The 13,985-nt window shown below is 37.5% G+C and overlaps 1 protein-coding gene across 2 annotated transcripts in view; it reads right to left on the bottom strand.

Annotated features, from left to right (window-relative positions):
- RPRD1A (regulation of nuclear pre-mRNA domain containing 1A) overlaps positions 1 to 13,323 on the bottom strand; it is a 71,071-nt gene extending 57,748 nt beyond the window's left edge. For both annotated transcript variants that reach the window (XM_061169376.1, XM_061169375.1), the window contains exon 1: positions 13,038 to 13,323. In XM_061169376.1, the coding sequence (XP_061025359.1) occupies positions 13,038 to 13,188 (151 nt within the window). In that variant the 5' untranslated portion in view covers positions 13,189 to 13,323. The remainder of the gene's footprint in view (positions 1 to 13,037) is intronic.
- Positions 13,324 to 13,985: the final 662 nt, after the last annotated feature.

Genomic DNA, 13,985 nt, shown 5'->3' with positions numbered 1-13,985 from the left:
AGAAATGTATAAAATAATAGTAAGTCTGATGATGGGCACACAACATATATAAGATGTACTTTGTGGGACTTCCCTGGTGGTCCAGTGGTTAAGACTCCGTGCTCCCAATGCAGGGGGCGCGGGTTTGATCCCTGGTCAGGGAACTAAGACCCCGCATGCTGCATACTGCACATGGTGCACTGCACAGCCAAAAACAAAAAAACAAAAAAATGTAGTTTGTGACAACAACAATATAAAGACACATAAAAGTGCAATGTGTTTATATCATCTTTTTAAATTTTTTATTTTTATTTATTTTTTTGGCCACACTCTGAGGCTTGTGGGATTTTAGTTCCCCAACGAGGGATCGAACCTGTGCCCTTGGCAATGAAAGCCCAGAGTCTTAACCACTGGACCGCTGGGTAATTCCCTATATCATCTTTTTTTTAATTGAGAGAAAGTTCACATTACATTAAATTAACCATGTTAAAGTGTATAATCCAGGAGAATTTACCATATGGCTGTGCAACTATCACCTACATCTATTTCCAAAACACTTTTGTCACCCCCAAAGACAACTTCATACCCATTAAACAGTCATTCATTTCCCATTACTCTTCTCCACCCAGTCTCTGGCAATGACTTTCTCTCTTTGTGGATTCATCTATTCTATTGGTATCCAACAGATATTTCATATAAAATGAAATCCTACAATATGTGACCTTTTGTGTCTGGCTTCTTTCTCTTCATTTTTTCTTTTTTTTTTTTGGCTGCTGTTGGGCCTTCGTTGCTGAGCGCAGGCTCTCTCTAGTTGCAGTGCGCGGGGGCTACTCTTCGTTGTGGTGCTCGGGCTCCTCATTGCAGTGGCTTCTCTTGTCGTGGAGCACGGGCTCTAGGCATGCGGGCTTCAGTAGTTGTGGCGCGTGGGCTCAGTAGTTGCAGCTCACGGGCTCTAGAGCATGGGCTCAGTAGTTGTGGCGCATTGGCTTAATTGCCCCGCAGCACGTGGGATCTTCCTGGAGCAGGGATCGAACCTATGTCCCCTGCACTGGCAGGAGGATTCTTAACCACTGGACCACCAGGTAAGTCCTCACTTCATGTTTTTTAGGTTCATCCACATTGTACCATGAATCAGTATTTCATTCCTTTCTATGGCTGAATAATATTCCATTGCATGGATATACCACATAAATCTATTCATCCACTAATGGACGTTCAGGTTGTTTCCACCTTTTGAGTATTGTGAATAACACTGCTATGAGCATTCTTGTATAGTATTTGTTTGAATACCTACTTTCAATTCTTCTGAATATATACCTAGGAGTAGGATTACTGCAAGAGTGCTAGTAAAAGATGAGGAGCTGGGCAATGGGATGGGATAGCAGAGACAAACAGAATACTGCTAAAATAGCAATAAAAAAGCTGCAGGTGAGGCATGTATGAAGAGAAGGGTCAAGATAATCTTGAATTTCTGAAATTAGGCAACTGGTAGACAGTAATCCCTTTCACTCAAATAGGAAATACAGGAAGAGTAACAGGCAAGTGGGACAAGAGTGGGGAAAGATGACGAAGTGTTGCGTTGTACGTGCTGAGTTTGAGGTGCTCAAGAAATACAGTGACATTGAGACTGCTAAAAAAAAAAAAAAGAATATTGAATCATCAGCATATTGATGGAAGAAAGCAAAACTTACACCTAAAGTGTCAATTACAAATATATAAAGTGGGACTTCCCTGGCGGCACAGTGGTTAAGAATCCACTTGCCAAGGCAGGGGACACGGGTTCAATCTCTGATCCGGGAAGATCCCACATGCTGCGGAGCAACCAAGCCCATGCGCCACAACTACTGAGCCTGCGCTCTAGAGCCTGTGAGCCACAACTACTGAAGCCCATGCGCCTAGAGCCCGTGCTCCGCAACAAGAGAAGCCACTGCAACAAGAAGTCTGTGCACTGCAACGAAAAGTAGCCTCCACTCGCCACAACTAGAGAAAGCCCGCACACAGCAACGAAGACCCAATGCAGCCAAAAAAATAAATAAAAATAAATTTTAAAAAATTTTAAAAATAAAATAAATATATAAAGTGAAATTATTCTTAATCATTAAGCGTTTTCTATGTGCTAGTTATAGCACATCAACTGCATTTTTAAAATTTTAAAACAATAACTTGGGTTAAATCCACATTATTAGTTGATTTACTAACTAAACTGTTGTAAATCTGGATTATGTACTACATTACTCAGGGTTTTCCAGAGAAACAGAACTAGTAAGGTGTGTGTGCATACACAGAAAGATATTATAAGGAACTGGTTCATGTGATTATAGAGGCTGTCAAGTCCCAAGATCTGCAGTCAGCAAACTGGAGACCCAGGAGAGCTGATGGCATAGCACTTGTCAGAAAGCAGCCTCAAGATCCAGGAAGAGCCCATGTTTCACTTTAAGTCCAAAGGCAGGAAAGAAGGCAGTCAGGCAGGACAAGTTTCCCTCTTACTCACAGAAGCGTCAGCCTTTTTGTTCTATTCCAGCCTTCAACTGACTGAAAGAGGCCCATCAACATTAAGAAGGCCAATCTGCTTTATTCACTCTACAGATTCAAATGTTTTATCTCAGCCAGAAACATCTTCACAGACATACCTAAAATACTGTTTGACCAAATATCTAAAGCCACCTGTGGCCCAGTCAATTTGACACATAAAATTAACCATCACAAGTGCTGTTCAAGATAACTCATGATTTTCTACTAAGAAAACTGAATTTTTTGGTAGTTCAGGAAAAATATGGTCCTTAACTACCCAAACCTCCTTGTTTAAAAGAATAATCTATAAAATAGAATACAGTACACATTATGATTTATTCCAATACTAAAGAGATGAAAACAGCATGTTGAATTAAATAGACAAGGATTTTTTTTAATTGTCGTGTAGTTGATTTGCAATGTTGTGTTAATTTTTGCTATACAGCAAGGTGATTCAGTTATACATATATATACATTCTTTTTTATATTCTTTTCCATTATGGTTTATCACAGGATAGTGAATATAGTTCCCTGTGCCATACAGTAGGACCTTGCTGTTTATCCATTCCATATACAATAGTTTGCATCTACTAACCCTAAACTCCCAGTCCATCCCTCCCCCGCCTCCCTTAGCAACCACAAGTCTATTCTCTAGGTCTGTGAGTCTGTTTCTGTTTTATAGATAGGTTCATTTGTGCTATGTTTTAGATTCCACATACAAGTGATATCATATGGCATTTGTCATTCTTTCTGACTTACTTCACTTAGTATGACAATCTCTAAGTCCATCCATGTTGCTGCAAATGGAATTATTTCATTCTTTTTTATGGCTGAGTAGTATTCCATTGTATATATGTACCACATCTTCTTCATCCATTCATAAATAGATAAGGTTTTTAAACCATGCTCTTGAAGAAGAATATTCCTTGAACTGGACCAAAATGTCATCACAAAAATCAACCAATGCAAACCATTTTCCCAATTTACAAAAAAACCAAAAACAAACAAAAACTTAATGAATATAAATGTTTTCAGTTTTAAGTGCTTTTGCATAACATGACAATCCTCTGACACTTTCTTCTATTAGCCTGTACTAGAATTAAATGAGATACATTTAGTGCAAAGTTATACAGTTATTGTAAACTTAAATGTGCATTTCGTGATGGTCTTCACAGGGCTTTACAAGGCATCATGAACTAATACCTGAACAAGTTTGAGAACCACTTACTTAAACAATTACAACAAATACATTTAGAATAAGACTGCACGGTTCTCAGCCTAAGAAGATTAGCCATCATAAAGATGTAAATTCTCGGGAATTTCCTGGCAGTCCAGTGGTTAAGACTCTGAGCTTCCACTGACGGGGGCACAGGTTCAATCCCTGGTCAGGGAACTAAGATCCCACATGCCATGCAGAAAGGAAAAAAAAAAAAAGATGTGAATTCTCTTTGAGCTAATAAAATACCAGAAATAATTTTTTTCTTGCAAATGACAAGTTGATTCTAGTGTTTATATGGAAAAACAAAACAAGAAGACACAAGAAAACTCTGAAAAAAAAAAAAAAAGAAGAGCAATTTGCAGGCCGGCGGGGGGTTGCAGCGGGATGTCCTACTAGATGTGAAAACATAATAAAGAGTGTGACAGTAATACATGAGTAGACCGATGAATGGAGCAGAATGACAGTCTACAAATATGCCAAACACATATGAAAACTGAGTGTATGTTAAAGGAGGCATTTCAAATGGGTGGAGGTAAAAAGAACTTAAAAAAAATGCTGTGATAAACCAATGCCTACCACTTCTATCAGCTGAAACCGTTAAGAAAATAACAAGAATATTTAGTAACATAAATGAATATTTATAAACTGTAAGATAAACTGACACATCCTAAATGTTCATCAATAGAGTAACAGTTATATAAATTTTGGTGCATCCATAAAATGGAATACAGTGCAGTCATTTTTTTAATTGAGGCAACATAATATATATAAATACATCATAATCTGAAAGATATATTAAAAAGAAAAATAAAGCAAAAGCACAGAGAAATCTATATAATATCCAACCATTTGTCTAAACATGAAAGAGAGAAAGAAATTGTAACATATGTAGATGACTATATATGCATAGAAAATTCTGGAAGAATAAACTTAACAGATTGATTCTGGGTAAGGAAAATGGGGGGGGGGAGAGTGGAAAGGAGCCTTTGTGACTTTTCAATTTCGTATTACATGCATGTTATTACCTACTAAAATATACTGTATTTTTAAAAATACACCTGGAAAGTATATAGAATGGTAATTTTTTTCTTAGTTTCTCAGTTATTATAGATATAAAAGGGACTAAGGAAAAGCTATAAAAAGAAGAACAAGACTAACAGGTACCTGATAAAAGTCAAGAGTTAAGCTAGAGAACCAAAAATGACCAAATAACCTAGATGACTGCAAGGTGACTACATAAATAATTCATTATTATAATCCTCTTCATACATTTTTACAAACAAAAGGATTTTAAAAATCTTAAATCACTTAAAGTTCTTTGCAGACATAAAACATTAAAAGTCTACCTAAAATATTTACTTTATTATCCTGTCTAGTTCCAAAAAGGAGTTGTGAACTGAAATGTTACATTTAAAATGTCAAATAACCTTTGTTTGACATAAAACCACATTCAAACAATTAAAGCAACAGTAAAAACTATGTCTACATACTTTGTACAGCTCCTAGTAAATTCTTTACTTCAAATCTCAAATCAAAGAAGCCTTTCCTGATTGCCTAAACTGAGCTAGTTTCCCAATTATATTGATATTTCTCTTTTGTATCACTATGAAGTTACTAATTTAGCAGAGTCTGTTGCCCTGACTGATGTGTAAGCTATGTCTCCCTTATCCACTGAATCATCCTTGTCTAGCAACAGAGCAGGAGCTCAATAGGTATTTGCTGAGTAACGGAAACCAACCGGAGAAACTTTTACATATCAAATGAAAATTTCATTTTATTCAAAAATACACTTGTAAAATTATGAACTATAATTATGTTTGTTTAATGTAGGCGCACATCTTTATTTTTATTGGAAATTTAAGGATAATTTGCTTAAATTTTGGAGCCATAAAAACAACAGCAAATCATTGATTTTTTTAAAAGCTGTATGTTATAGGAAAGAGAACCTAAAGAAAATTATATTATAACCCAAAGGGAAATTTCATAAATTTGGTTTAAGTTCACACTGAGTAGGAATTAACATTTTGGAAGGAATATGTCTGCTTAAGGCAAAGCAATGTGTGCTAGCCTCTTGATCTAACTACCAATAATAGGAAATGGTCTAGCTCTTAGTATCTGGTTTGTAAATTGTTGGTGGGTCCTCAAAACCCTTTCATGGAGTCCATGAACTCAGAACTATTTTCACAATAATACGAAGACATTATTTGTCTTTTTCGCTCTCATCCTCTCACCTGTGTACAGTGGTATATTCCTCAGGTTATGTGACATACATCACAAGAAGACTGAATGCAAAACCTGACATGAGAATTCAGCTGTCTTTAATTAAGACAGGCATAAAGATTTGCAAAAATGTAAAACAATCACTCCTTTCTCTAATATTTTTAAGTTATTTTTCATTAAAAATGTCATTTTATGTTAACATAAAATCAATTTAGTACCACAGTTTTAAAATAATAGTTATTAAATAAATATTTTTCAATGTTTCACTTTCTAATGTAACTCCCAATAAATATAAACCACATAAATGAAAGATCTGGGGCCTTTAATAATTTTTACAAAAATAAAGGGATCCAAAAAAAAAAATAAAAAAAATAAAGGGATCCTTTAATCATACAGTCGATAATCCCTGGTCTAGACCCTGAGAATATCTATGGAACAACCAATGTGATTTTTTCAAAGAATAAATTTAAAATAAAAGAGGGAATCCATAGACGTAAAGGAACTTAAATATAATAATCAAATGCAATGAAGAAACTTTACTTGCATCCTGATTCAAATAACTGGCTAAAAAAAAAAAAAAGTGAGACAATCAAGGAAACAAATACTAGCTGGATATTTGATGATATTTTAAGAAATTAACTTTTTTAAAGTTGTTAACAAAGAATATAACTGTTACAGCTGGATGATGACTACACTGGGGTGCATAAAAGTCATACAGATTTGAGAAAAACAAATTCTTAGTGTAACTAACAAAATATAAACATTGTCTAACTTACTTGTTTAATTCTAGCTACAAAAAAGTATAATAGTATTGTCCAAAATAACAGTATTAGACAATATTAAAGCCATTGAATTGTCAATTCAAAAACAGAATCTCTTCGTTTTAAGGATTTATAGGACTACATGTTTTTAAAGCAGATGAAAAATGTTCTTTAACCTTTTGTATTTTTCTAAAACCAAATAGAGCATCTAAGAATATACGGTACTTATTTTAGCACCACTTACAAACCTAAAGCCATATTCATGAATATAAATGTTAATTTGACATATTTAAGAACCTTTATCAAAGGCAGTATGTTGAGATTATGCAGGCTAAAATTTGGAAAAGGAAAACCACCACCTATAGGAACCCACTATCTACTTCATAACCAACACATAACCCCCCAGTCCATAATACAATATAAAGTGATAATTAGTTCCCTGAAAGATGTCTAATACAGTTTATTGATAACAAAGTACTGATTTTAACAAGTGATTACAAATAGAAGGAAAACCTAAACTTTAGGCATTTTAATATTTTAATTGTTGCCAGTTGGAGAAAAACCGTAACAAGCACTCAAGGGCTGAACATTCCCAGGTTTGGCTTTTTGCATTCCAAGCTATTTCTTGCCTCAGCATCTTCACATACCCCAGTAGCTGAATACCTCCTCCCCACTTATGGAATAGCTGGTTCAGAGAGGTCTTTAACTGAAGGTCACCTTACAGAGATCATTTCCCTCACCATGTAACTACTTAAGGTTCTCCTCCCTTAAATGCACTTAATACAAAATTTATATTTACAATTTTCTTGTTCATTGTTTGCCCTCCCCACGAGACTACAAATTCTATGAGGGCAGGGACCAACTTTCTTTGTTTTTATTTATTTTTTTAATTGAAATATATTTGACATATAAATATATCCCTGCCGGTCCAGTGGTTAGGACCCGGCACTTTCACTGCTGTGGCCCGGGTTCAATCCCTGGTCAGGGAACTAAGATCCCGCAAGCCACGCGGCATGGCCAAAACAAAACAAAACAAAACAAAACAAAACACGTTGTTTTATTACTGGAATATATCCAATGCTAGACATATATAAGATAATAAATACAGGGTGAATTAACATACTCTAAAGGGCTGAGGCAATTATGATTTTGTTAAGACTCAAATATGAATAACATACAAGAGGCAAGTGTAAAGGACTCAATCAACTAGACTACTGAAAGCAGCAACTCTAATCAACTGCAAAGAACTTCCTCCTACCTATTCTCTTTCTACAACTCTTGCAGAGATTTGTTGTTCTTGTACTTGCATGTAGGAAAGAGCCTAGTGTTTGCATGTAGGAAAGAGCCTGTCAGTGTTGTTTCATAAATTCTGGTACATTCATGGATGATATTTCTATAGCAATTAATGCAACATATAATTTAATTAGTGGTCTAATTTATAATTTAGCTCACTACTGAGAAGTTCAGAGTTTAAAACAATCACCTTCAAAAGACAGTATTAAGAAAGTGAAAAGACAACCCAATGAATGGGAGAAAATATTTGCAAGTCATGGATCTGATAACAGACTTGTATGTAAAATACATAAAGATATATGTATAGCTGATTCACTTTGTTATAAAGCAGAAACTAACACACCATTGTAAAGCAATTATACTTCAATAAAGTTGTAAAAATAAATTTTAAAAAATAAAAATAAAAATAAATTAAAAAATAAAATAAAATACATAAAGAACACTTAATAATAAAAGACAACTAATAAGAACCGGGTGTATAAAAAAAAATTCTAAAATTTAAAAAAAAAAGACAATGCAATTTTAAAATGGGCAAGGATCTGAATAGACAGTTCTCCAAAGATGACATACAAATGGCCAATAAGCACATGAAAATATGCTCAACATCATTAGTCATCAGGGAAACACAAATCAAAACCACAAGACACTTTACACCCAACAGGGTGGCTATAATCAAAAAGACAGATAATAATAAGTGTTGTTAAAGATGTGGAGAAATTGGACCCTCATACACTGCAGGCAGGAATGTATAATGATGCAGTCACTATGGAAAACAGTCTGGCAACTCCCCAAAACGTTCAATGTAGAGTTCATATATGACCTAGCAATTCTATTCCTAGGTATATATCCAAGAAAAATTAAAACACATCCACACAAAAACTTGTACACAAATGTTCATAGCAGTATTGTTCATAATAGCCAAAAAGTGGAATCAACCCAAATGTCTATCAACTGATGAATGGATAAATGCATACAATGGATTATTATTTGGCCATAAAAAGGGATGAAGTACTAAATACATGCTACAACAAGAATGAGCCTAGAGGACATTATCCTAACCAAAGGAAGCCTAGTCACAAAAGACTATATATCATATGATTCCATTTAAGGCAAATCTATAGAAACAAAGTAAATTAGTGGTTGCCTAGAGGTGGGGAAGCGGGAATGATGGCTAAAAGGCATGGGTTATGAAAATGTTCTAAAATTTATTGTGGTGATGGTTTTACAACTATATGATATACTAAAAACCAAATGGGTGAATTGTATGGTATCTTAATTATAACTCAATAGAGCTGTTACAAAACAACAAAATGGTCACTTATGTTTTTGGTTACACTCTATTGCATTTATCAGGGAAATTATAGCTACTTTGGTCTTCATAAGGGCCATGGGGTATATCCCTCCAAAAAGAAATTATCTTTCTTTAAAGGAGACAAAAATAAGAAAAGTAGACAAAGGGGAAATCTTCACAACTGCATGATTACCATAACTGATGTATCATTTTACCTACTCATTTTCATATTTTGAGCAGTAATTTTTCCTACCAATGTCACATTTTTGTCTTCTTTAAATACTTCAAGAAACTAAAGAATGCCTAGCTTAATACAAAATGTTCAACTAATTTTCCTTAGTTTATTTCTTGACATTTCAAATTTGATCAATTCCTTTCAAAAATACTTACTTTGCAGAGATAATGTGAGGAGTCAAGATATCACAGTAAGGTGTCTAAAACAATGCCTTGTACTCAGTAAATTACTGTCATTATCATTATGCTAAAGGAAACAGAGGATCCTAAAGTTGATGAGCAAAACTGCAGAGAATGGGGAAGACATAACGGCTACACCCTACAAAGGCACAATCATGTGTCAAGGAAAGGAAACCCTTGGCAGAAAAGCCCACACCACACTGAGAACTGCAGCAGCAGCAGCAGTAGAAGCATGATCATCACCTCCACTATTACCACCATTTCTATCATCACCATCATCACCCAACACTACTCTCCTCCTAAAGCAGCTGTTTATATGCCTTTAATTCTTTCTATTTATGAAACGTTTAAACATATGAAAGCATCCCCCAACTCAGCTAATAGAACATCTTATCATTTTCCATTTGTTTCAAAAAATGTTTCATATATATGTACTATAAGTTAACACAGATCCATTTTCATTCCCTCTCTTCCTTATGGCAGCCACTATCTTGGACTATCGTGTTAATCATTTCTATGCATGTTCTAGCTACAGATATCTGTAAACAATATAGAGTATTGTTTTGCATGTTTTCAAACTTTCACTATATAGCATATTGGTCTGCACCTTGCTTTCTTAGCCCAACATTCATGTCATGTTGTTTCATGCAGCTCTAGTCATTCACAAAAACTGTTGGACAGTATTATATTATATTGTATGAAAGACAAAATATATTTGTCCATACTCTAACTAATGAGATGTTTAAAGTGTTTATCTCATTTTGTTATTAAGAGGCTACAATAAACATAACTTCTTGAGTTTCCAGGATATATTCATGGAACTGGTAGGCCAAAGGACATATACCTTCAACTTCATTAGAGGTTGCTAAGTTCATCTCCTTTTTTACACTACAATCAGCAGTGTAAGAGAGTTGTTTCCTGTCATCCTCACCAATCCTTGGTACTGTCACACCTTTTTTTTCTTTTTTTTTTTTTGGCTGTACCCCACGGGATCTTACTTCTCCAACCAGAAATCGAACTGGGGCCCCAGGCAGTGAAAACGCCGGGTCCTAACCACTGGACTGCCAGGGCATTTCCTATCATAATTTTAATTTTGCAAACCAAAGGGTCTAAAGTGGTACTTCATTGATTTATTTTTTCTTGATTAGTAAGATTGAGTATCATTTATTGGTCTTTCAGGTTTCCACTTATGTAAAATGCCTTTAACAGTATGGCCATTTTACTACTGATTTGTGGTAGTTCTTAAGAACAATCTGGGTACCAATCCTTATGCTCTTTCTCCCCTCCCCACCCCACCCCCAAATATAAACCTGTTGCTGATTTTCATATCTAGTAAGGTAGAAAAGTAAAGACAATTCCTGCCTTCTCAAAGTTCACAGCTATTTGCCAGACATTTATATCTGTGTTTCTCAAACCTTTTCGGCCACTCACAGGTGAATTCCTCCATGAGAGCCAATACACATACACTTATATATGAAGTGAAAAACAGGGCTCTACATCAACTTCTTCTAAGGCAGGGGTCCCCAGCTGCTGGGCCACAGACCGGTACTGGTCCATGGCATGTTAGGAACTGGGCTGCACAGCAGGAGGTGAGCAGTGGGCAAGTGAGCGAAGCTTCATCTGTATTTACAGCCGCTCCCCGTCACTCGCATTACCACCTGAGCTCCACCTCCTGTCAGATCAGCAGCAGCATTAAATTCTCATAGGAGCATGAACCCTACTGTGAACTGCGCATGCTAGGGATCTAGGTTGCATGCTCCTTATGAGAATCTAATGCCTGATGATCTGAGGTGGAGCTGAGGCAGTGATGCTAGTGCTGGGGAGCAGCTGCAAATACAGATTACCACTGGCAGAGAGGTTTGACTGCACAGAGACCATAATAAATCAATTGCTTGCAGACTCATATCAAAACCCTATCAGTGAGTGGCAAGTGACAATTAAGCTGCATCTTACGGAGTAGACTGGACATAAGCAACACACTTAGGGTATCACTGTCTCCCATCACCCACCAGATGGGACCATCTAGTTGCAGGAAAACAAGGTCAGGGCTCCCACTGATTCTGCATTATAGTGAGTTGTACAATTATTTCATTATGTATTACAACGTAATAATAATAGAAATAAAGTGCACAATAAATGTAATGCTCTTGAATCATCCCCAAACCATCCCGCTCCCCCCCAGGTCCGTGGAAAAATTGTCTTCCATGAAACCAGTCTCTGGTGTCAAAAAGGTTGGGGACCACTGTTCTAAGGGATTAACCACAAGCAAATACACAAGAAAATATACAGAATGTCTCCATTCTATATAGCCAATGCCACATTCTGGCTCTGATATTAATACATCATGTGGCTTTCATATGGATCAGTACACAAGCATCTACTTGATTAATAACGGCTTGTTAAAACAATTAATAAATATCCATCATATCAGGTACATCAGGATGTCTGAAACAACAATTAAGAGTGCCCATTCTCTTTATCCAATGAAATAAGAATTAAGGTACAAATTCAGACTAAGCAAAAGAAATATTTTAATTTTCAGTCGTACCATCATACAATCAGTTCTTACGGATAAATCTGCTCTGCAGTAGTGAAATGATTCTAGATATTTTAGTGACAGCAGACTACAGCTGAAAAAAGTTAACTTTATTTACAGGAGCACTATAGAATGCTTTGTAAAATAAAGACGCTGCCCTAGAGGCATCTAATCATAGAGCAAGAAAGGACCTTGGATCAACTTAATCTAATTCCCTCATTTTCAGGTGAGGCACTTGCAATCCAGAAATGAAGAAATCTCCCTAATCCATCTCCTCTAAAATCTACAAATTCAGAGTTCTTTCCATTGCATCACGCATCTTATTTTACACTCCCCAGCTCTAAAACTATGATTCCCCTTAATTTTACAAGTTTGAGTTGATGTGTTACAGAAATAATGGAAGTATCTCCCCATACCAATCTTTCCCCTCCTCTATCCTCCATTATAATGTACCCAACGAAAACACCTGACTGCCTAAATTTCTGACTGTAATTAGGTGCGGAGTGCAGAGCCTCTGGCTACTGTTTCCGCGTTAAACCAATAGAAATGTTAATCCTTTATACAATACCTTCTTCAACAACACCTACTAAACGTCGACTTTGCAGGAAGCGCAGTACACGCCGCTCCTCCTGGCCCGCAGACCACCGACGCCAGGGAGCCCGGGGCGCTGGGGAGGCGGGGTGCGGGGCAGCCGGGAGTTGGGGTCGCTAGGGGAGTGGGGCTCCCAAGGAGAGGGGTGGTCCCGGGGATGCCAGGGAACTGGCCGGGTGGCGGGGAGCGGCGGGGAGAGGCCGAGAGGCGCGGCCGACTCACCTTTCCGCAGCTCCCGCTCCCACACGGTGACGATGGGCCGCGAGTGTTTGCGGTGGTGGATGAGCCACAGGGACAGGGTCTGCACGCTCTGCTGCGAGTTGCTCAACTCCGACAGCTTCTTCTCCAGCGCCGCCTCAGAGAAGGCGGACATCCCTCCGATACCGCGCTCACGCCGTCCCACGCGGTGGGGCTGAGGGGGAGGAGAGTTTCGCCGCCCTCGCCGCGGCCTCGCCCCCTCACCCCACCCTTCCCCACGCCCTCACCACCGCTGCCGCCACATCCAAGATCGGCCGCAAACCAGCAAGATGGCGTCCAGCCGGCAGTGACGTCACGGCCTACCCACGCCCCACCCACGCCCCGCCCACCGAACAGGCTCAGCCGAGGCCGAGCGGAAGGGGCGGGGAAGAGACGCGCGCTGGAGAGGCGGTCGGGGGGCGTGCCCCCGGGTCTGGGCCGGAGGCGGGGCGGGGTTTGCCAGGCTTAGGACCCTCCTCCTGGGAGAAACTATCTTTACCAAGGGGTAATTAAAAATTCTTTGAACACCAGCGTGTTTGCACAAGACGCCAAATGCTAGTTGTGTGGTCCAGCTCAGTAACAGTGAAGAGTTGGGACTTTCTTCAAGTAAATGGCTAAATCAATTGTGATACTTCATCTTACCGAATACATGCAGCAGTTTAAAAGATTCATAAATCCAATGGTGGATTGGTTTTTTTTTTTAAGTTGCAAAAAAAAAGTACAGTATAACGTTTGTTTTATAAAATATATATTTTATAAGAATTCATAAGTATGTAAATAAGAGAGGATAAGAATTGGTGCCCTTAAGCTGTGTCTGAATTGTTTTCATTTTTTACAAGAACATATTCATATATTACATAGTTAAAAATTAATTTCAGAACTCTCATAATTAATTCAGCACATTTGGACATAGCACTTGTCTTAACTTTGATA

The sequence above is a fragment of the Eubalaena glacialis genome, chromosome 15 (assembly GCF_028564815.1).
Source record: "Eubalaena glacialis isolate mEubGla1 chromosome 15, mEubGla1.1.hap2.+ XY, whole genome shotgun sequence".
Lineage (NCBI taxonomy): Eukaryota > Metazoa > Chordata > Mammalia > Artiodactyla > Balaenidae > Eubalaena > Eubalaena glacialis.
Note: the sequence above shows the minus strand (reverse complement) of the source record. Positions and strands in the feature narration are given on the sequence as shown.